Raw genomic sequence first — 23,125 nt, forward strand, 5'->3', positions numbered from 1 at the left:
TTGTTATCACCATAACTGGTTGGTTTCTAATACACTGTTTGTATTTCTTACTATTACTACCACTACTTACATCTGCATTTGAAGACAGGTATTAGATTTGGAATTGTCATTTGTGTAATAAATTGAGATCTAGATACATGACTTGGAAGGAGACATGCTTGCTGATAAAAATTGATCTGATCATTAATTTATTTTTTCTTAGATAGATTAAATGTATAAATTTTAAAGTGTTTCAGTTCAGGACTCTGATGCTATGTTCCTTTCCATTCCCAAAGGATTATTGCAGGCACATATACTGTTTTAAACATGAACTTCTATGTCACTACTGATCTCTTGTCTCAAATTTCCAAATGCATGAAATCTAAATTCTGGGAATTTGTGCTTGTTAGACATTTTATAAATGCATACAAAACCAGTATTATAAAACTTTTATTTTTATTTTGCTTTGCTTGTGCTGAAATTTAAATACTGTAAACTGTGGAATGTGTGCCTGACGGTGTAGTGCCATGCGTTTATGCCCACTCTGGTTGTGAGGCAACATTGGTACTAGAAGTATAACCACATTAAACTAGCATTTAGCAGAGGCTAGTTAGCCCTGCTGAGAAACAGGTTATATTAGTTTATTTGTAACAACGGTAGTCAGCATCGTCTTAAGGACATGAGAAACAGAAGTTTTAAAAAATGGTGTCATTTGTGGCATTATTTTGTCCTGGATCGTATAAAGAATTTTCTTTTTTGCTTTATACATATGTGCATTTTTTTAATGTTATACATGTTATTATGTGCAAAGGAACTTAGAATTTTTTTTAGACTGATGCTTGCACATCTATAGTCTCATTTCTAAAGAATGAGAATTTCTTAAACCTGTTGGTGTGTAGTTGAAATGCGGTTGGTGTACTTGATTATTACATTTCAGTATGTCTCATATTCTCCATACATTAAAATACACATTTGAAAATAAGCCAAATCTTTTTGGAGCGATTTGAATCTTGCCTCTGAAGTGTACATACATACTCCTTGTAGGCAGAAGTAAATTCATCCAGGAAGTCTGATGCTGGACCGTCAAACACGTCGGGACTGAACCACTCTGCCGCTTCATGTGAGCCCCAGCAGGATGGTACAGCTAGAGTGCTCCAGGACCCAGCAAGCGCAATGGTATGGTCTGTCTCTGAGCTTTATCAGTGCAAGCACAGACATAGTCTGAACGTGAAATCAGTACCATTAAGCTGATCCGAGGCTTCATTATGAGTATGTAGTTAATACGTTTCTTCTAAAACTGCATACTTTTATATAAAATCTATGTGTAAAATGAGCAAATAGTATGCTGAATCACTTTTAGATATAGTGATCGCTTTGCTTTCACTTCCTCCTTTTAAAAATTATAAACAATGTTATTTTAGCAATTCTTGTTCCTAGTAGTTTCTTTAATATATGGGTTAACAGTTCATTAAAAAGTTGCAGTGTCTGAAGTACTACAGTTTACTGTCTGCATAATGTAGCACAGACTTTTGCAACAGAATTCTTAGCCAGAGGCGAAATGTTTGTGATAATTTATAGCGTAATTAATAATTAATTTATTAAATAATTTAATATAAATAATATATTAGATATAAATGAATGCAAATAATATATATAATATAATTTAATTTAATTAATATTGATTCAATAGATCTTCCTAGCTTTTATAAGCTCTCAAGTAAGTCTGACTGAAATATTCTTACCATTTGAAGTATGACACTTACGTTTTAATACTACTAGGTGTAGGACTTACATAATGGTTTTGGAAGTGACGGAGGCCTGGTGGTGGGCCAAGGCAGCTGCTGTTATGACTGTGGCAAATGCAATCTAAATTCACTGATAAATTGCAGGCAAATCCCAGCTAAGCTGTCTGTTTAGAGAGATGGGGCTGCAGATCGGTTAAAAAACCTAAAACACGTCAAATAACGTCAGACCATCTGTTGTGTGTTTGCAACATATTTTCAAGCTATGTAGAAATATAAACATGCTAATAGCATACTTTTTTCCACAATAAGGATTTTTCCAGATTGTTCAGGATTTAATAAACCATTTTATTTTATTCTTCTTATTGCAAATCCTGCCTAATATAGTAGTACTAGCCAAAATACCAAGGCATCGCTAGCATTTTCCTGAGGAAAAAGACTGTTTTTTCTTTATTAATCCCATTTCTAAGAGATTTTATTTTAATTAGTTATGCGGATTTAATAAGTAATGATTAACTTAACGTTCAGCAGAACAGTCCCATGTGAAATGAGACCTTTAAATATATAAATGTAGGTAAAAATACTTACATGTTATAAACTGTAAACGATGAAAAGTGGATTCATATTTTAAGGGATCACAGTCATGATTGTTAGTTTGAGTTTGAAGCAATACCCCTGTTTCTGGGCTGCCCCATTTCGAGTGTTAGAAATTTTCTGGAGCCATTGGGGAGTGAAAATGTACAGCCACACAGTGGAAGACAGAAATGTGTAACAGGAAGGATTACTTAAAGAATTTGAGCTTGCTATTTTTGTGTTCATATTAATGTGGAAGTTAACAGAAATCTTCCCAAAGTAGGGGGCTGGAGGCCTTGATCTGAAAGAGTATCCGTGCAAAGTTGGATCCTTTCTGCTCAACTGGGCTTCTTGCATGTGTAAAATCAATTTATTGTCTTAGTTCTTGTATGAAGACTTAATTCTACCTTACTAAGTTGTAAGTGTTAGGTGTGGGCAACATCCGATCAATTTTCTTTTTCTTTTGGATAAAATGTTTACCCCTCTTCATTTAATGTAACGAAGTTAAAATGTAACCAGTCTTCGTTGAAAACATGATGGTAAATAGGTGAAGAGAAGAGAATCTGTAGGCTATGTTATCACTATGGGAGAAGCAATCTACAGGCTGCATCATGGGCGAGTTTGTTCTTCCAGCACCAATCGTCTCTTCCATGTTTTTTACCTTTTAAGCTGCTTGAAAGGACAGAGATTTTGCAGTGAATTAATGACGAGGTATTTGTGAGCACAGTGTTGCCCTTTCCGGCATAGGTTTAACTGAATTCTTGTGTGAAAAGCACAATGCCATGTGTCTCTGGCACGGCATCACTTTTACTCCATTCTCACTGTTCCACACACGGCCTTATTCCTGAAGAGAGAATTTTTCATTTCATTAGAAGAAAAGATATTTTGAATTAGCTTTCCCTTCTGTCACCTTTCACTTAAAGGGATATAGCCTCACTGACTAAAGAAGCCCTAAGACTTACAGTATTTCAGTTAACGATTTTTTTTTTTTTCAGAATTCAAAACTCAAATTGAAATAGTTTGTGTTAGTAACGCCAATTGTTATATCAACAGCAATGCTATCATAGTGTGAGCTGTTGTGTTATTTATTACTTTTTAGTCTTACAGATTTTTGCCTGTGAAGAGACTTACTGTGTGATGTAATTGTCGTGTGGGTGTGTTTGTGCTGTTGGAGAGGTGCACTCAGTGCTCTTGATTTCTGTGCTCTCCCTGCCTGACCTCATCTTCTAGGTCACAGCCCTCCCTCCCCACCTTCAATTGTCATTTTGCCAGACCAGCAGCTAGTATCTTGATGCCACAGTTAAAATTACTACAGTGTCCGCTTCAGTCTGCTCTCTAGTAGAGGACTAAATACCTTCCCAGTGCAGTGCTGTGTATGTATTTCCTTAGTTCCTGCCATTTAAAAAGCAGACAGAAGGATAGAAGTTGTCTCTTCAGTGCAGCACTTGATGATGAAGGGTTTTTTTGCCATGTTTTTCCCCTAGTACTATGTGCTTTTCATCAAACCCACTTGTTGGTTGTTCCCATCCATGGCCTTGCTAGCAATGACTGAAGTGTGCAACGCTAGTGCAGATGTTGCACGTTGGCGGTTAAAATTTTGTGCACCTATATTATTAGAGAATATTTATCAAGTACTTAAATTACTTTATTTGAATAAAGAAAAAGGAGGGAAAGGGGATGATTCTCACACCAGCGATAGTTGCTTCCCAGGAGAACTTGCCATAACGTTATCGAGGTTTGCTGGTGCAAGGCAATGAGAACGATAAAAGGAACGATGCTGCCATGGAGGCTCTGGAAAATGCTGCCACAGCAGCTTGGGTAAAAGGATACAGAGCTGCAAATAACAGGCTTTAAGCATTATTAAGGCTAAAACAAATGGCTACCTAAAGCATTAGTAGTAGTAGCTGTTGATGTCTGCTCAGGGCAAAGTAATGGTACGCTGTTCCTGTTTGAGTATTCAAATGGCAAGCAAGGTACTACTGGAAGTGGGCTCAGTACGAGTAATTCACCTTAACATTAAGAAAATGAGATTCTTCCACATTTGAGCAAAAGAATGTTTTTGAATGAGTATATTGCAGATACTCATGTTGAACTCGGGTCCAGATTAAGTCGCCTACTACGCCAAAGGTCTCCTAAATGTTGATACCATATTCTCATCACAGTCTGCGGGACTAGTTAGACTAGGCTAGAGAGAACTGCAGCTTACTGAGAAGCAGAGGTTGGTAGGCTACGTTGCTCTGTCTGTACCCCTGATTGCAATGACTAAATCCATGTGGAATATGATGGGAGCCTGAACTCCTACCACACCTGTAGCAACCTACATTTAGTGTGTTGATGTGGTATGATGTCCCACCTTGGTGCTTATAGTTGATGAATAAAATTGATACTTGATACGACTTATAAGGTGACAAGCTAAAAACTCTGATTAAACCTGGGAATACATTAAACCTCAGTGCACCTGTTACTAATCAATGTAGTAAGTAGTGCCCTGCGCTACTATACTGGCTGGGTGAAGCCTTATGATGAGGGGAGATGAAATAAGCAGTGTAACTGAAGTCAACTAATCTTGGAGGTTTCTGTGAGAAAATGAGGCTATGTTCTGATGCATGAGATTTATAGAAACCCTTACCTTTAATCATACTTTCTGAATGATATATTGTTAAAAAGGGTTTCCTTTTATCAGTATTAAGTGTTGTCTGAAGTTTTGTAGTACTAGAGCAACAATTTAAAATGCCTGAGCAATCAGGAGTACTTGGCCCAGCTTTGATTTGTTGAAAAATAGACATTTTTCTTATCAGCTATTAAGCCATGCTGTGTCAAACTTTGGCTGTTCTTCAGTTGGAAGTTATATGGGCAAACAATTATTTCAGTGGTCCTTGTATCTTTTTATTCCTGTATCTTTCATGAGTATAAAAAAATGAGATCATGAGTATGACTGAGAGGCTTCAGTAACCCAGAGGATTTATATGGCTCTGAGTTCCTAGAGCTTGCTATATTTTAAAACTCTTTTCTAAGATGATTATTGAGTACTTCCAGCATTCTGATAATTTTTTTTTTTTTTTTTAAATAATGGCCTGGAAACATAAATGATGCGGTGAATGCTACTATTCTTCAGTAGACTGAACATAGTGTAAATTCCCTTACTTGCATCTTGTTATATGATAGAACTTCTTGCTAATTCTAATATATGTAGTGTATATATGTAATATATGTTACTGAACTAGCCTTATTCATCCGACTTGGATGTTCTTGGAGCTAAGTTTTTGGCTAGTCCTAGCAGTTTCTTCAGAAGCTTCAGAAATAATGTAACACACAAAGTACATATTCAGTGACTGTAAAGATCTGATGCTAAAGGTGGCTACAGTGTAGCTCTTATTAAATATTTTGTATTTTCAGTCTGTTAAGCCCTCATCCCCAACATTCCCAGCATGGATTGGCAGAAAATGACTTAAAATTGGGTGGAAATTGTGCCATGTGAGGTGTTGCGTTAGTCTAAAAATCTTGATGTTTTTGCTTGAGAAGGATTTAAAAACTTACTGTAAGTGAAGACATCTGCCATTTTGGGGATTCTTAACAATTAAAGTCTTCAAACAAAAAAATCTTTATCTAGATGTTGTATTATTTAAGATACAGTAGCATCTGGTCCCAGATTTATATTGGGTAACAATCACTCCTTTCTTACCTAAGTTGCTTCTGTATGTCTGCTAATAGTTGGTCCTTGATTATGTTGGGAATTCCCAGGCAGTGGGTTAGCTGAGCTTTGGGTGAAGCAGTCGGTCTGCTGCTGCCCTGATGCATCTATATAATGTCCTCCAAAAAATAATTTAAAGCCTTGCGGTTGTACGTGAAGTTTCTCTTGAATCACAGCTCCACTGATGTTAGTGTACGGCAGCTTGTCTCATTCAGAACAGTGCCCTTCTGTTTTATTTTTAAGTTAAAACTTTGCAGTTTTGAAGAAACCCAGGTGGGTGACAGCCAGCACTAGTTACTTTTGTTAGTGAGTATGAAGGATCAGGAATATTTCTGGAACTTTTTTTTAGTTCCTTTTTTTAAAAGCTACTTTAAGAAGAGTGACGCTTTGCCTGCTGAATTTGCAGTTCTTGCTTCCTGATTTCACTTCTCTCCCTCTTCTCTTCTGAAAGATGAGAGTGTAGATGAATCTAGGAGCTTCATTTTACAAAGGTTCAGCTTCCTTAAGTCTTCATTTTCCTTGGCATGAGGAGCTTTCAAGTGGGTTCAATATGAAGCAGAATGACTTTCTTCTGCAGTGTAGTGGAAATTGTGGCAAGCTGCTTGTGGTGTTCTTGGCTGTCTTTGCTGATAAAATAAATCTTGTAAAAATATTTTTCTTTTGAAGCTACCCAAGCTGCTTGCTAGCTTAGGCAAGAAACCTGTGTAAACGGGCAAGCTGTGAGATGTGGCAAGTAATTACACCAGTATTTCCTTGCTGATAATAAACAGTAGGAAATCCTAATGATGAGGAGGTAGGAAAGGAAGGTAAGGTCTCTTCCCTGGGCTAGTGAAATCTCACTGACTAGGTGAAAATTTGGAATTATTTTCCTGCATGCAGATATATGGCCAAAGAGTCACGGGACCAAGTGCTAATTTCTGTCTTGTGGATCATCAAACCCAATACACCATTGAGGATACTCCGGGTTTGGCCATGTGGAAGGAATATCTTTTATGGATATAGTAGCTGGCCGAAGCAGTGCTTAGGGTTGTAGATATTATGTCCATCAAAAGGCTTTTCCTCGGAAGTACATATAAATTGTCCAGAATTCTAGTTTTATCTGCAATAATGCTAATTGGTCTCTTAGAAGAAGGGAGGGTTCGGAGAAAGCTGACTCTGGAAAATAGCGGTTGCTGTAAGTGGGAATACCTGCAAACTGTTCTGAGAAGTGAAAAGAAGACTTGGAAATAAACCCAACCATCCCACAACTTTTTGTCAGAGCTACATTTTTTTATAACACTTTAAAATTGAACCTTGTAAAATGTTGGGGTTTTTTTTTTTCAACAACTGTGCTGTGTCACTGTTATTAATATTAAAACGTTGGAAGCTTGAGGCTTTTGCTATTGCAAGCAGGATTAGGCTGGTGGACTCTCTGAATCCATAGTTTCAATCTTACAAACTGGAAAATTTTCTTTAGGATAGTTCTCTTCCGAGCTGAGCATCGGTTACGTGTGTTTATTTTACTGCGTGTAGTGGCAGTGCGCCGTTTGACCAGTAGAGGGCAATAGGTGCGTGCCGGCACGCACGGTGTCGGCGATCCCTGCTGGATCGCTGGGCCGTTCGGGGTTCAGCACTTCTGTTTTTTTTCCAGTGTTGCTGGGGATGAGAACAGGCTTTTGGACCCAGCTGTCCACAGGATGCACTGCAGCATTGCTGAATTACAGTTCCCTCGACTTCTTTTCTTGCCCTCCCCAACTTGTTTCCCCTTCAGTGTAGGTGACAGTACAAATCCTCGGAGATTTAACTATCTGGAGGATTATTAAAGATTTCTTCAACTGCAAAGACTTAAGAAAATCCTAGACAAAGATATTTGAAATCTCTTGATTTGGAACCGGTCTAGAATTCAAATACTGTTTTGACAGAGTTTCCCCAGACTTACGTTGTCCTTAGAACTGCTGATTTGCAAGCTTGAAATAGACTTCTTCTCAGGATAGTGTGTGGGCAGAAATGATGGCTTTAACAATCTTGTCATTACTAGCGGCATGTGTTACCGTGTTTCAAGTATTAACAGTTATCTGAAGAGTACATTTTAGTCCTAATGATTTTATTTCTTGCTAATCTTATGCACTGTCTTGCCTCACAATTCTCCATGTTTCCTTTTTACTGTGGAACTCAGAATAGCAGTGCCACGGCCAGTCAAGAGCAGACTCCGCCTGTGTCCACTAACACATCTCTAAGTCCTCGGCAGCGCCGTGCCCAGCAGCAGAGTCAGAGACGGGCTCCGTCTTCAACTGACTTTAATCGGGTGCAGCAACCAAGAGTCAACATGAACCACACTGGATCCACTGTTCTGATCGTCCTTCTGACTTTTGCATTGGCAGCTCTTATATTTCGTAGAATATGTTTGGCTAACGAGTATATATTTGAGTTTTAAGGTTGTTCGTTGTAATAGCAGTGACCTGAATGCTTCATTGAACATTCTGTATTGGGTATGACATGAGAACTGTTTACAAAGATTACCTTTTGTATTCACGCTTAAATCCTTATGAATGCTAATGTACCTACAGATACATTACTTGTAAGAAAAGCAAAGTCGGCTATTTAACTACAACAAGTATTAATTGAGCGCCCACAAGATCATTGGAGAAAGTGCAGTGGAAGAGTAACATTAAGGCATGTGGTAGGGAAATCAATCTGAGTAATTTATCAACTAGAAAAAGACAACTGAAAAAAAGCGGTTCATTCACTTCTTTTGTGGAATGTAAATGCAATTAATCACCCCATCTCAGTTAGTATAAGATTTGATATTGGAGAAGGAATTATAAAATGTAACACTGCTATGTGTTTGTGTCCAGTGAACTCCTAATTTAGAGGGGATACAGTTTAGTAACCACTTTTATTTACCATGACACATTTCTAGAGGGGGAACACATACGAATTGGTTATGATGCTGCTTTGTGTGTGTGAAAGGGGGAAAGGAGTACGGGAGGAAAGAAGGGGCCAGAAAACTGCTTGCATTATTTTGATTTTTATTTTTTTGAAGAAAGATTGGATAATCTTTTGCAAGATTTGAATGTCCTCTTCTAATACTCTCAATTGTATATCTTGGTTTTTTTAAATTTGAAGATTATATAAAACATGTCTATTCTTGCAATAGTTATAAATATGTAATATAATTATTTACCCAGAGCTATTGTCTTTTAATTATACCAGAAATATACATAATGTGTTGAACTGGATATTTCATATGTGGTTTTATTTACTAAAGAAAATTTAAAACTTAAACTCTCATATGTATGAACACGCTTAAGAGAAATATTTATTAAAACCTGGGTAGTAATAAACAGTTTAAAGCCAATCTTCAGTTATGTTTCAAGTGTCACATGGCCTTTTGGTTTTTTGTTTGTGGGTTTGGTTATGTTGGGGCTTTTTTGTTGTTGTTACAGTGGGGTTCTTTAACCTAAAATCAGTATTGGACCCAGAGGCTTTCTTATTGATTAGTTTATTTAAAAAAACCCCAAACAACTGGTAATATTCTTGAATGCTGTGAGATCACATGTACGAGCAATAGACCAACAGTTGTTAAGGTTTTGAGTGGTTTTGTCTGTGAATGTTTTAAGTACTGCAGTGAACGAAAAGAAAGCAACCAGTGGAATAATTTTCATCTGGTATTACTGTTCAGATTTAAATGTATTCTAGCATGTTTATTTCAAAGACAGTGAAATTTAGCTAACTTTCGTTTTGTTGCTGTCAAACACGATAGCACTGACTTAAGTGAGATTCTCATCCTGTTTCTCAGCAACTACTTACCAAGCGCTCTGCAGTTTTCCTAAATTTTGTTAAATATAGTATGTGTTAGTGTTTTGAAATGTTAAAGTAGCTATAACAACTCCTAAAATAAGGAAATTAAAATTAAACATGGAAATTAAAAAAAAAAATCAAAACAAACAAAACCAAAACCCGCGGGTTTTTTTAACGCTTCTTGTGGGTTATTGATAATCTAATTTGCAGGTACAATGGAACAAAGATCAAAACATAGTTTTCTTCAGAGGTTCAGACAGAAGTATGTAGTTTGTTCAGCCAGTTCAGCAGTTACTTACACATTCTGCTTTGATGGCAATATATTGATGTATTTCTAAATCATCTGTACATTTATTTCATTAGAAATTAAAAAATACCATACAAAACCCTTGAAACCCCCACCAAATCCCCCCCAAACCTCTCCACGTCCTGTAGCCTCTAAGAATCTTTGAGAGGAAGTTTTGTTTCCTAGTTGGTGTGTTGCTTGAATACCCTAAATATTCAAGTCTTGCAAGCTTGGGCTCACAGGAGAGTTCTGGAAGAGGTCTGACCCAGACGATGGTTTTGCTGGCTTTTGACTTGCTTACTCCTCTAGAAACTTCGCTCTGAATGTGCTTTTCCTCTCCTAGAGACTCACGGCTATGCCAAGCGAACTTGTGCTCTCGTACCTGTGCCACGTGCTGGCTGTTAGTGAAGCAGGGAAGCCTTCTGCAAAGAGGCGTTCTGCATTGCCCTCGGAATGAGCTGGGAGAAAATAAGCTTCAAAGGGTTTCTGAAAACAGCCTTTTGCAATTAAGGAAATAGCTGCTTTTCACTTTTATTTCAATCTTCATTAATAAAATCTAAAATGCCTGGTTGTGCAAATACCCATTTAAAAAAAAAATAATGGGAGCTTGTTTTATGTAAGGAGTCAATTGCATGTATAGGTACTTTGGGCATTAGTATGTTTTAAGTTTCCTTTAAAAGTTAACGGTAAATAAAGTCATCGTTTTCAGAGGAAATAGCTCATCTTTTATCTTTAACAGCATCAAGAGTGAGACTAGATCAGAAGATAAAATCTCAGCTGCTATAAACCCATCAAAGCACATACATTTTGCAGCGATATGCATGTCTGAAACGTGGCACAGGCAGTTTCCAGCTGAAAAAAGATGCTGTGTGAAGGAACGGAAAACCTAATGAAAAGGGACAGCCTGGTTTTACACAGTCTGGCAGGAGAGTAGCACTGTGCTGAGATTAGGGGACTGAGCAAAAAGCTGGCATGCAGAATTGCGGGGTTTTACATAACGGCTTTAGTAAATATCCTTTAGGACCCAGTGGAAATGTTTGGTGAGGCAAACTTCACGAGCCATGGCCAATCATTTAGCGGTGATGAGGGAGAAGCTCTGAGTGAGAAGCCTCTGAAAGCCTGTGGAAAACACCACGTCAGGAAAGCGGCGGTTCTACCACTCATCGCCCATGGACACTCGACGCTGGAATTTGAGTTGATTCAATGTTTAAACCCAGGGGGACTTACACGACAGGAGCTTACTGGAGTACAGAGTGCCCGACTGCTATTTCCAGCAAGATGCCTTATTTTGCAAAACTCCTTTTATTAATCTTTTGCTTAGTTCTTCTTGTGGAAAGCAGAAAGCACAGGAGGAGGAGGTGGACAAGCCAGCTGGAGGTACAGAGGGCGAGGTAAGGGTTATTAAAATAGGTATGTTTCTCTTGCTAGAGTCTTATAAATACATTCCTACATAGACATAAAAATCTGCCCTGTCAGTGTCTGTGTGTGTGCAAACAGCTTCGTAGATGATGTTTTTGTATAACTCTGGTAATCCGTTTCAACTGTAAATGGACGTATTTAACCTTCATTAACTCTTAAGGAGGCAGGTTTTGCAGAGAAGTTGAACAACTCAGTGTGATCGTGGTAAGAATATTCTTAGCCCTGTGTGGGAATTACCGGGAGAATTCTGAGGAGTTGCAGTTAATAGTGATGTTCAAACCTACCTACTGTTCCAGCACCGCTGCAAGAGCAGGTTATTTACCCCGCTTGCTGGAATGTCAGTGCTGCTTGCATTCCTTTGAAATTGCATGTTATTCTCCATCAGTTTGAGGTAGGAATGTTGGTTAGCATGCATTGTACTAACGAATAATAAATAAATCCCTGGAAATTACCCAGGGATTGTAAAATTAAAATGTATTTTGAAGAAATACATAGAAACTTAAAAAAACCACCCATATTTTAAAGTCAAGCAAAGGCAAAAGAGTTAAAGGTCTTAGTAGTTTATTAGATTTCCTTTTGCTGAGATTTGACTGGAGGTTTATATTAGAAAAGATAATCTTCCAAACCTGTCAGACAATCCAAAGTATGTTATCTTTTTTTTGCAGTTATGTCATCCAGCGGCAATTATATCTTACAAGACCGTTCATTGTTCAAAGGGCTCAAAAATAAAATTGGGTTAATTCGGCTTATTAAATCACTTCACTATGGCTGTAAACCTTCAACTTTCCATTTATTTTGTTGGGTTTTCTGGTTTAACACTCAACACTTTTACAGGGAGTGTTGTTACTTGAATGTTTTACCAAGAAACTTCATACAATTGAAAGCAAAGAATAGCCAATATGCACTCAGATTTATACTACATATTGAAAAAGTACAGTAGCATTTGCTTTTAGTGACGTAAATGTTACAAACAGCTAGGGCCTGATCCTGCAGTCCTAAAGCCAACTGAAGTTTTACCACTGATTTACACAGAATCTCCATTATTGAATAAGATCTTTCATTTAACTCTGCAGATTTTTCCAGATTTCCCCAGATGTTCTGGGGAATGGGGGTGATTCAACAGTGGCATTTTCTTGCAAACCATTCACATGTAGTAGAGATCATCTACTTTGAAGAACCAAGATGGTATAAATCCTTCTTTTAAACATGACTGACCAAAAGGAGTACCGTTCTCTGGGTTAAAAGTTGTTTGAATATTTTGTACTTTATTTACAGATTGCTAAAATAATTTGCAATTTCTACAGTGCTGTTATTTTTGTGAAGCTGTGATAGAGTGGAAGACAAAACACTGCTAAAATTATTTATTTACTGTGAAGATTAACTGATACTATTTGGTTTTCTGTGGAAAAATGATTTTAATTATTTGGTTTAATGGTTTTCCAGCCAGGTAGAACCTGAGGAACTATGTGCCTTTTATATATATATATATATATACATTTCCTATGCAATGTGGTTATTTAGAAGTATATGAAAATGGAGTTTTAGGGACTGTCAAACAGGAATGACATTATAAACAGAGAATTCTGCAGTTATTGGGAGGAAAAAAAAGAGAGTGTTTCTTCTTCCAGTTGCAAAGGAACAACATAGTTGTCTCTAAACCAGCAATGAATAGCAGACTCTTCTAGTAAAAGGAAATTAAAAATAGTGTCTATGCTGGTTTTCTGGTTGTGTAAGAGAAATGAAAACAGTGTCCTCTAGAATTATTTCATCACATTTTCTGCTTAGGATTTCTCTTGCTGACTTACCATAAGAAATACAGTAAATTTTACAGTAAATGGCCAAAAAAATTATTCCTGTGTTTTAGAATCTACATTTGATAAGTTCAATAGTTGGTGTGTCCTCTAAGGTGACGCATCAGCCTGATCTAAAGGTCCTTATATTGATTTCAAGAAGCTAGCTTGGGTTGTTTAAGTGCAGAACATCTTCAGTTCTTTGGTTCATTCCTTGAAAGTTGCATACGGGTTCTTACCCGTGGAGCTCTGAGGGCTTGGGGTCCTGCAGGTGCCGAGACAGCTGGTTGCCAGGTACACAGGGAAGTTGGTGAGCCTGTGCCTTCATGGGAAAGGGAGATGGTGAAGCCAGGTTAGGGCTGTGGAGGTCAGAACCCAAATTAAGAAACGCCAGGCTAAGTGTTGCCCGTGCACCCTTAATTACTCCCCTTGTTTTGCATCAACGTTGAGCTGTAATGCATTATTTTTTCTAGGTATCACGCATGCTGAATGGATAATGCTTGCTTAATTGGAAACTGTATCGTGTTTAATTTTCCTGTACTCCCACATTCCCCCACCTCACTGATAACAACTCTTTTTCTGCAAGTTGGGGTAGGACTTTAAGGAGTAACTGTGCATCATTGCTGTGACCATTGCCTGGCGCAGCATCATGTTACGCTCTGGAGAGCCCAGGCTGTGTGTAGGAAATTGGGGGGTGCCTTTGAGTAACAGCTCCCGGCTTTGTACTTTGGTGGTAGTTCTGGACATTTTCCAGGGATACTGTCTCCATCATTTATATTGCAAAACTGAGTGAAGGATATTAGTGACACCTGTTTGGAGTTGAGGGCGTTCCTGCTGATGTGCAAACTGACAAACGGTGCGTGAAACCAATGTCGCCACATACTTACTGTTCGTTTCGGTGTAATGGATAATTGCCATCAAACAGTAGTTGTGCAACATTATGTTGTTAAGGGAAGGTTAATTAATAATTCCAAGAAGGAACTTGAACAAAAGATCTTCTTGCAAAGCTGGATTTGAAACCAAACTTGCCAAAAGGAGTTGAACTGTGGTCAAAACAAGTCCATAGAGGGAAAGGTAATTGAGGTTCACTTCTCGGTCAACTGTAACTAGAGGGTCGACTGTTGTTTGAGACCCCCAGGAATTTTCTTAAATACCTGTAAGGAGTGTGCACGATGCTTAATTAACACCGTACCACCTGTTCTTGGGAAATGAATGAATATGTATGACTCTTCCCGAGAAATGTAATGCATAAACATATGTATGGTCTATATAACCTTGCCTAAATGTAACACACGGCATGCACGTTAGGTGCAACGATCCCCCGTGCACCCAGCGCTGCAGTGAAGGAATGCCTGCTTCTCAGTGCTACGTTGGTGTTAAGGAGGTTTCTTATTCCTGATTTCAGTGGCACCAAGGGCTTATAATTAACAAATTGTTGGTTAAAAAATTTGATGTTTCATTCTGTTTGGGAAAAAGTGATAAATGAACTGCAAAGTAAAACCTTTTGTTGGAGTCACTTGGGTGACTGCTGGGCAGGGGATGTTGGCCCCAGCCTTACCTGCACACCAGGGAATACATTTCCAGAGAAGAAGAAAAGACTGGTGCTCAAGGGGACGGTGGAAATGTGGAAAGGTGCAGGTGTATGTGTCGGATGGACCATGGCCTCTGCTGCCGTGTTGCTAGCTGGGATTTTCCAGAGCACTGTGTGCACTGTCTAGGCTACTGCTGCCAAGGCGTGTCAGACTTGCTGCGTGTAGTACTGACAGGACAGAGTGTGTCTATGTGTGCTTGAAGCTTCCTTGGAGCATCAGGCTTACTTTAAGTGCCAAGCAAGTGCTGTTGGCATGTCCGATACTGGGGTTTTGAAACAGCTTGGAGTACTCTTCAGTAAGTAGCTCTGCAGTGGTTGCATCTCAGGAATTGCAAACAAACCAGCAGTCCTCCCAGACTATCCAGCCAGGCAGAACTTCCACACAGAAAAAGAAACTCTGAAAAGTAGTGCTTTGGTTAATATTTATTGCTCTATAAAAATTGCTGATAATGCTTCTGGTAATGTGTATTACTCTGCATAAATTGTCCTGGGAGAGGGGGCTCAGGGGACGTTTGCCACCTCAGCTGCGCTGCCGGTGAATGCCATGTTTCCAGTGGCCTCCACCTGGCTGGCTCCAAGGCTGCCTGTTCCTCTCCCACCAGCAGAAGCCTCACGCTCCAAGCAGCAGAGACGCTGTGCTTTTGAAGTGAAAGTGGCTTTGAGCTTCTGTTAGCTAAAGACTTCCTGGCCAAGGTTTTTGGAATTGGTCAGTGGTTTGGAGTATCTCACTAGAGATGTAATTTTCAGAGCACGCTACATGCCAGCCTTAGGTTGGGACCCAGAAGCAGAAGACAACCATCAGGTCATGGCAGCGCAAGGCTCAGCACACAGACTGGTTTTCCAAAGAGTGGTCCGCTGGGATCCTTGGTGAAACAGCTGCTGCTGGCCAGGGTGTTCCCTCTGCTGCCTTGCAGGGCTGCATTTTTCCCCCGACCTTCAGCCAGGTGCTGCAGACATGTCTTCTGCCCTCTGGTACCTCCCAGCCCCTGCTGATCCCCTCTGCTCTGTGATGGTTTCTCAGAAGATTCAATATTAGTAAGTGGCTCAGAGGTTAAAGTGTTGATAACCGTTTTTCCCAGATGCATTGCTGACCTGGGTTCAAGTCCAGGGCATTGCACAGCCTCTAGTTACGCAAGGTCTGGTGTCTTCTGAGATCTTTCTACCAACACTGCAGCATCACAGCAGGGCCGAACGGCAACGTGAAACAAGCGCAGGGAGAGGCATGCGTGCGCAAGAATGGCAACAGAAGACCGGAGAGGCGAACCTCATGCCTTGCCTTGGCTGTGTGCTCCAGCCGGGGTTCACGTTTGCAGTTAGGATTTCTCTGCTGCTGCTGCTGTTGCCCTCTCTGTGCTGCAGCTCTGTAGGTGTCTGTGTGGGCTGTGAGGTGTTTAGAGCTGCAACGCTGCTCCTCACCAGCCTGTGTGCATTTGGTGCCGTCTCTTCAACAGCTGTGCCTCCTCCTGCCTCTTCAGAGCAGCAGCTTCTGGCTCCCTTGGCTAGACCCGTTATCCCCCATATCTCCATCATTCGGCTCATTGCAGTGTGCGCTGCCCAAGCAACCTGTTTGTACCGGGAAGCCGAGTGCAGTACCTCTGCAATTAACCATGCTGGTTTACTTTTGCTTCTGCTGATGTGGGTGCAAATTGCACTGATTTCACAGTGAGGAGAGCCTGTAATTTTTTTTGGTTGTTTTCATGAGCCCAAGATGACGTCTTAAGTGACCGGGGCGTGGGGACAGCCAGGCAAGTTGGATGGTTCTGCCCTGAAATAGTGAAAATAAAAGGCTGAGCTTTTTATCCTTGCGAGGGAGTGTCGCTGCGTAAAACATCCTTGTGAATTTTACCCTTGGCTTATGTTCCTGTTGTTGGCTTTGGGTTGGCTGGATGTAGGAAGAGGCAAGGAGTGTGGCATTTGCGACATGCTTGATTACAAAAGATAAAAAAGAAAAAAAATTAAAAAAATTATTGCTGTGAAGAACAAACGTATTCGGATTAATCAGTAATACACTAAAAATACGAACAACTGTAGAGCAGATTTTCTTTTTTTCCTGGTTAAAAACCATACTTTATAAATCCAAGCAAAAATGGAAGTTCCCAAGCAATAGATGATAAGGTGTGTTGGGCATGTGGCCATGAGATGTTCTTAACATGTGCAGTAACAGTCATTGTGCACATCCTTTGAATTTGTGTCCATCATTTTCCAGAGTCTGATGTAGATTTTTCTAGAAATGTGGCAAGGAAAGGCACTTTCCTTCCTGCTCCAGGCATAAAACCCCAGGTGAGTCAGTATGGAGAACGTTACATGCAGAGGTAGGGCAACAGAGCCTCTCTCCCCTGCAGTCTTGGAACAATAGGGACTGGTGTGGCCATCTATGTAAACCAGAGCAAACCTGGCCTGTGGTGGAGCTACCAAGGCCTCTTGGCCAGCCAGGACTTGTCAGGTCCTTGAGTTGGTGGCCCTGAGAGGCAACGCAAGGAGACCCAAAACCTTGAGGTTCCCAGCTTGTCAGAAAGTTCTTGACCATATCTGATCCCATGTGATCCATGCAAATAATGTTAAAAATAACACATCTATGTGGGATACACTCCTAGCGTAGTGGATGTAATAAATTTTGAATGCTCATCTAGGAGCAAGTTGTTATGGCAGTCATAAACTGTTATTGTACTTTCCCTTTTTCGTTTATCTTCTAGGAGATCTTTGCAGCAGTCATATGCTCTGTTGGTTAGAAAAAACCAGAAGGTTTTGTACCTTTCTGGGTGCTAGGTTTACAGAGTGTGCATCTCTTCCAGCTTGCTGTGGCTGCTATACAAACTCAACGACGCTTCAGCACACTCCTTACAGATATTTAAGAAAACTTCTGGGAGTCTCAAACAATAGTCAACCCTCTAGTTACCGTTGACCGAGAAGCGAACCTCAGTTACCTTTCTCTATATAGTTTTGGTTTTTTTCCCCAGAGAATATACTGAAGTGTGGTAAGACCGTCACTGAAACTGTAGAAATACTTTTCTGAATCCCAGTAGGAAACAGGATAATAGGAACGAACATCCCATGACCATGAGATACCATCCTGTGGCCAAAGTCAATGCTGAATTCTGCAGTGAGAGGTGCAGAAACCTCCCAGGCGCTGTCTGCCAGCAGCTCGGCCATGCTCGAGGTGGAGATCACGTGTCCCTTCAGGCTCCACACTCAGCCATTGCCTTACACCCTGTAGCACGAGGACTGTTTCCAATTTTCTAATTCTTTATCTTGCTCTGGAAAGGTCCGCATGTCTGCATAGATACCTGCTGCTTTTTTGTGTCCTCCTGAGCTGCTAAATGTCATGCCTTGTGCTGTCAAAAATTAATTTTCTTTATATAAAGGATCTACTTTATGCAATTGAGAACAATTCTAAAAAAAAAAATGACTAGAAAGGAAAATATATAAAAAGAATTTAGGCAATAATGGAGAAGCCTTTACAGAAACTTAATGAGATACCTGTCCTCTTCTCTCCTCTGCAAACAGGAACAAGTCCTTACAATGGACAGTTTTATCAAACTCGTCTCACTTGAACAAAGTGTAAACAGCAATAAAATCATATATGAAGAACATGGCAAAAAAGAGAAAGGGAGGTGGATGGCTTTAAATGAATAGTGGTGAATTACAGAGAGTGCATAAAGCTGAAAGAAACCCTGACAAATCTGTAATCAGAAGTGCTAAAGACCGTAAGTACATCAGGGAGGATTTATGAGATACTGATGATCAGATTGTCAGTAAAGGCCCCCGATGGGCAGGAGTGTTCCACGCGTCCTTCAGTTCTGCAGAGGCACTGGCGGCTCTATTCACCTTTGCTGCAGATAATGAGATGCTTCCTACGGCAAACAGTGGTGGAGATGGCATGGGATGCTGGCTGGAGAGGATCAAACGATGCCAGCATAGCTGATGTCATGTGCTGCTACAAAGAATGGTTTTTCTCAAACAAACTTGGTCTTGCTTTTGGATTAAATTGACAAAAATAGTTACTATACATTTCAAAGTCTGTGTAGACTGCCTGTCATTACAAATAGCTCTCCACAAAATATTTGTAAATTGATTAAAAATTAAATGACAGACCTCTGTCTGTAAATTCTGAATCGTCCATCATGCCTGAAGGATTGAACATGAATTAATGATTAAATGCTGGTTATTAAATGCAACCCCTGGCTTGGAAGTTCCTGAAAACCTGTTTTCTTCCTCAGAGTGTCACTGTCCCCAGACAACCCCCTGAAGCCTCTTTAGCCGCAAACTTGTTCTTAGCAACTCTCCTGCGTGCTATTTGCTCTTTGATAATTTTTAAATTAGTTGATCAGAGCTTGGCATTTCAGCGAGGCCGTGCCGTTGATTTACAAGGTGCTACTGTAATACCATCAGGATTTTCCATGCTATTTCCTCATAGAACACGCAATCCAAAGCTTTATTTGATTTTTAATTTGACACCCCACGACCACCACTCCCCACCCGCTTCTTTCAGTAGAGAGATTTGATTGAACATTTACTGGTATTTAGGTCTTTCCCTGACGGTTAAAGTCCAGCAGACACTGGAAGTTCATTCTTCTCCGCTTCCAGCTTTTCGGGCAGAGAGGCAACACGGCGTGTGTTGTCAGCAGCCCCAACCTTTGCAAAGAAACACAACCTCCCCCTGCAGCAAGCAGTTAAAAGCTAAATTTTTGCCTCCAACCACTCCCGCTAATGGCTGTGCTTGGGTTTCTCACCCTGCTTTTGGGTAACCGTTAATGCAGCCGCGTTCGGAGTGCCTTTGCTCCAGCTGGGTCCTTTTTTACAGCCAGAAGGGGCAGAGATGATCCGATGCCCTGATTTAAACAGGACCCGAAGTGAGGTGAGGGTGATCCAAACTTTCCAATGTAGCAGGTACCCTGGAGCACAGGGGCTTATATTGCTTCAAAGCGTCGATTTGATACAATTTTTTAAATTCTGTTGCTTCCTTCACACGTCCTTATTAAAATAAATAGTTTATCAATGTTAGCAGCAGCTGTCAACAGCCCTTAGGTTTTATCATTTCTTTTCTGAGATGAATGCTCTGATGGGAAAGTTTTCTTCTGATCTGCGAGTTGTGCTGCCTATCCCTTTCCACAGCAACGCTTATGAGTGTGGTGATTGTTCTGTAAGCTCTGAATTTTTGGCCGAGATTTTAAGTCTAATTCACTTTCATTTTTGTATCTATTAGAGCAGTCCCTTTATTTTTCCTCCAAGATTTTTTTGTTCTTTACTGTCAGTAGTATTTCTCCCACGCGGGCAAGTGAATCGCAACCCTTTTGTATGAAGTTCTTTCTATTTATTATTTTAACTATTTTAGTAAATTACTGACGAACAGCTAATTGCAGCAATATTTATAACCTTGGCAGACCTTATGCCCAGTGCAAAGGGGCTGAGGAGTCGTAATGGTCTAAGTCCTCCTCCCTGCACCACTGGGGAACGGCCAGGGGTGCTGATCTGGATTTTCTTCCAGAAATGCACGCAGTAGCTGTCTGTCTGCTGCTTAGTTATCCCTTTATGTGATTTTAGTGACTGTCTTGCACTTTTCTCAGGGGCTTGTTGTCATCTTTGTTCTGCTGTTATTGCACAATCTGTCAAATAATTTTTTTTTTAAAAATAGATTTTTTTCCTCCCTTAATATTCAGAAAAGCGAAGGATTCCAGATCTTGCTGACTTCTTTAGATAAAAACCCTCTTTCCTGCTGCTGCTGTGGAGGGAAACGGGTGGTTTTGTCATTGTTTAGAAGTCAGAGGAGAAAGCAAGCCCTCTGTCCGCACAAACTTCCAGTATTGAACTGGTGTTCAGGAGGCGGATAGGTAGTCTAAGAATAGTGTATGACATTGCGTGACCATCAAAAAGAGCTTCCTCGTGATAATGCCACCTTGGTATCTGGCCAAATCCTGGCCAGGTAACATGTGGGGCAGTCAGCTGCTTCTGCTGTTCCTTGCTCTGGGCTGCGACATTTGCTGCATCCCAGCTCCTCGGTGAGACGCTGCGTGCTCAGCCCGGTGCCTCCCTGGGAGCCGTGATGCCCAGGGTGCAGAGAGCACGGTACCGGTCTCGGAGCCGGTCGGAGAGCAGGCTGCCCGCGGGAGAGGCCAGGTCTGAGGGAATGCTGTGGAGCGGCAGCGCCTAGGCTGCCGCGCTGGCCCGTGCCGGGGTGCCAGCAGCCACCCCGCGTCCCTCCCGGCGCTGTGCCCACAGTGCTGCTGCTCCTGCCAACGCCGGGCCGCCAGCCGCAGAGCCGGCGGGGCACCGAGGCGGCAGACCGACTGTTGCTGTCTTTTGCAGTCACATCTACATGAAGAACCGTGATGTAACCAAGACCTGGAAAGGAAAGACAGAGCAGCTTCTCAGAGTCGATGACCATGACTTCACCATGCGGCCGGCTTTTGGAGGTGAGAATAAAATGGTTCTCTTGATTTCATGCTCATCTAATCAAAAATCATCTGATCATCTAATCAATCGTCTAATGAAGAAAAAAAAAAAAAAAAAGCCAGATGCCTGGGCAGATGAACCAGTGTGAAGGGAAAGGACTTGGGTGGTCTTAAGAGATGTTTGAGGCAATTCAGAGAGAACTCATCCTCACCTCGTAGCCCTCAGTGCTCTGTAGAGCTCCTGCACTCCTTCCCGTTGCTGAAGTTGGCTCTCCTTCTGGCTAGCGTTCCCCAGAGCTCAGGATGGACCCTCCCAGTAAGTGTTTTCCTCTGCTGAAAAGATGAACAGGTTTCAATGCTCATTTTTTTGTTGTTGTTGTTTCATAATGTGGGTTTTAATGTTCACTTGTAGTTGTGAAGCTGCAATGTGCTTTTCAGCTGATGTGATCAAATTGCAAAGTAAAGAACTCGTTAAGCGGATCACAGCCCATCCTCGCTAGGAGAAAATGGGAGTAGTTTTGTCCAGATAAAATCATGTCTCAAACTCTCTAAAGCTGATGCCAAAACGGCACAGAGTAACTGCTCAGAGACAAATTTTGTCTTTAAGCAGCAAAGGTATTTATTTCGTGTAACATTGGGGAGCTAGCCGATTCACACTGGACAAACTAGCTCCGAAGTTTTCAGTGAAAAGTTGGGTATTTTATACAGTTTTTGTGAGAGGTTACACAACATCTTTACATACATGTTTCATTTGATTTTGACACCCAATCATTCCATTCACAATAGGTGGGATCTAGGTGGAATAGACCTTTCAATTTTCTTTGTTCAACAATTTCCTGACTTGATGGTCTCCTTATCTCCTTCAGGTGCCCACCTTATCTTTTCTAATTATTCAGAGTACATTCCTTTAACATTGTCAGTGGAAACTTTTCTAATTATTCAGAGTACACAAACAGAGCATCACCCAGAGCAATGTACCAAATTCATCCTGACTAATCTTTTTTTTTTTAAGACCTTGTTCTGTTTCAAAGCAACCAAAAGAGCAGGAGGGGACACCTCCGTCACCTTCACTTCTGCCTTCTGTCATGCCCAGTTACAGGAATGTGCTCACCTGATCTTTCTAGACTTATTACTGCAGAGGTAAGAGAGTACCTGAATAAAAAATGTACTGGAATACCAGTATGGAAATCCCTCTTCTGATCAGATGAGCTAAGATTTTTCTGTAGTTTTTGATGAATGACTAATACTGCGTCCTTCTAACACAGCCTTCTAGGGTGAAGCGCAACATCTCCCTGTCCAGTGGGTCACACAGGTATTTTGCATTTTGCACCTGGTCTGTAGAACAGAGCTTTACTGACCCGTCCGCTCCTGGCGTGGCTGGGAAGACACCTCTCGCCCCGCGGTGCAGATGTGCTGATCAGACAGCACAGCGCTCTCCCCACGCTCACTATTCATATATCTCCAAACTCCAGACTCCAAAACGTGTCATCACTAGTGGTGTCCCCCTCCCCGTCCCCACCCCACCCCCGCTGTAATTTCCTAACATGTTGCAGTCCAGCCTGCCCATTGCAGGTAGCTCTTGATAATCAGTGGTAAACTTGATCTGCTGTTTTCTAAGGTTGAAGAGTTTGACTTAAATTGTCCTCTGGGTGGAATACAGGCAAATCTGCCTGGAGCTGGTGTGAGCACCTCTGAGGAGCCCAGGCATGCAGCTGAGGCTCAGGGCTGAGGTCTGGGAGCTGGCTCTGGAGGCACTGGCCGTGCCTGCTCCTTTTTGAATTGGCTATAAAGTGACACGGAGTGAGCTGCCCTCAGGTCCCTCACCTGCTCCAGGTGGGTATTGGCTTGGCAGTGACACTGCTGCCACATTCTCTGGTGGGAAAGG

General features: G+C 41.0%; 2 protein-coding genes across 7 annotated transcripts in view; both read left to right on the forward strand.

Moving 5' to 3' along the window:
• Window positions 1-9,322, forward strand: part of UBE2J1 (ubiquitin conjugating enzyme E2 J1) — a 36,891-nt gene extending 27,569 nt beyond the window's left edge. For all 3 annotated transcript variants that reach the window (XM_080389416.1, XM_080389415.1, XM_080389417.1), the window contains exons 7-8: window positions 1,024-1,155; window positions 8,141-9,322. In XM_080389416.1, coding sequence (XP_080245542.1) covers window positions 1,024-1,155; window positions 8,141-8,398 — 390 coding nt within the window. In that variant the 3' untranslated portion in view covers window positions 8,399-9,322. The remainder of the gene's footprint in view (window positions 1-1,023; window positions 1,156-8,140) is intronic.
• A 149-nt stretch (window positions 9,323-9,471) lies between these two features.
• LOC308064638 (gamma-aminobutyric acid receptor subunit rho-2) overlaps window positions 9,472-23,125 on the forward strand; it is a 44,957-nt gene continuing 31,303 nt past the window's right edge. For 3 of the 4 annotated variants that reach the window (XR_013928463.1, XM_080389392.1, XM_080389394.1), the window contains exons 1-2: window positions 9,472-11,442; window positions 21,155-21,261. Coding sequence is in view for 3 of the 4 variants with exons in the window: in XM_080389392.1 (XP_080245518.1) it covers window positions 11,255-11,442; window positions 21,155-21,261 (295 nt within the window). In the remaining variant the exon portion in view is untranslated. Of the gene's footprint in view, window positions 11,443-21,154; window positions 21,262-21,390; window positions 21,557-23,125 lie in introns of those variants that run through there. The other variant, XM_080389393.1, reaches the window with a different exon arrangement.

The sequence above is a fragment of the Falco punctatus genome, assembly GCF_963210335.1.
Source record: "Falco punctatus genome assembly, chromosome: 5".
Lineage (NCBI taxonomy): Eukaryota > Metazoa > Chordata > Aves > Falconiformes > Falconidae > Falco > Falco punctatus.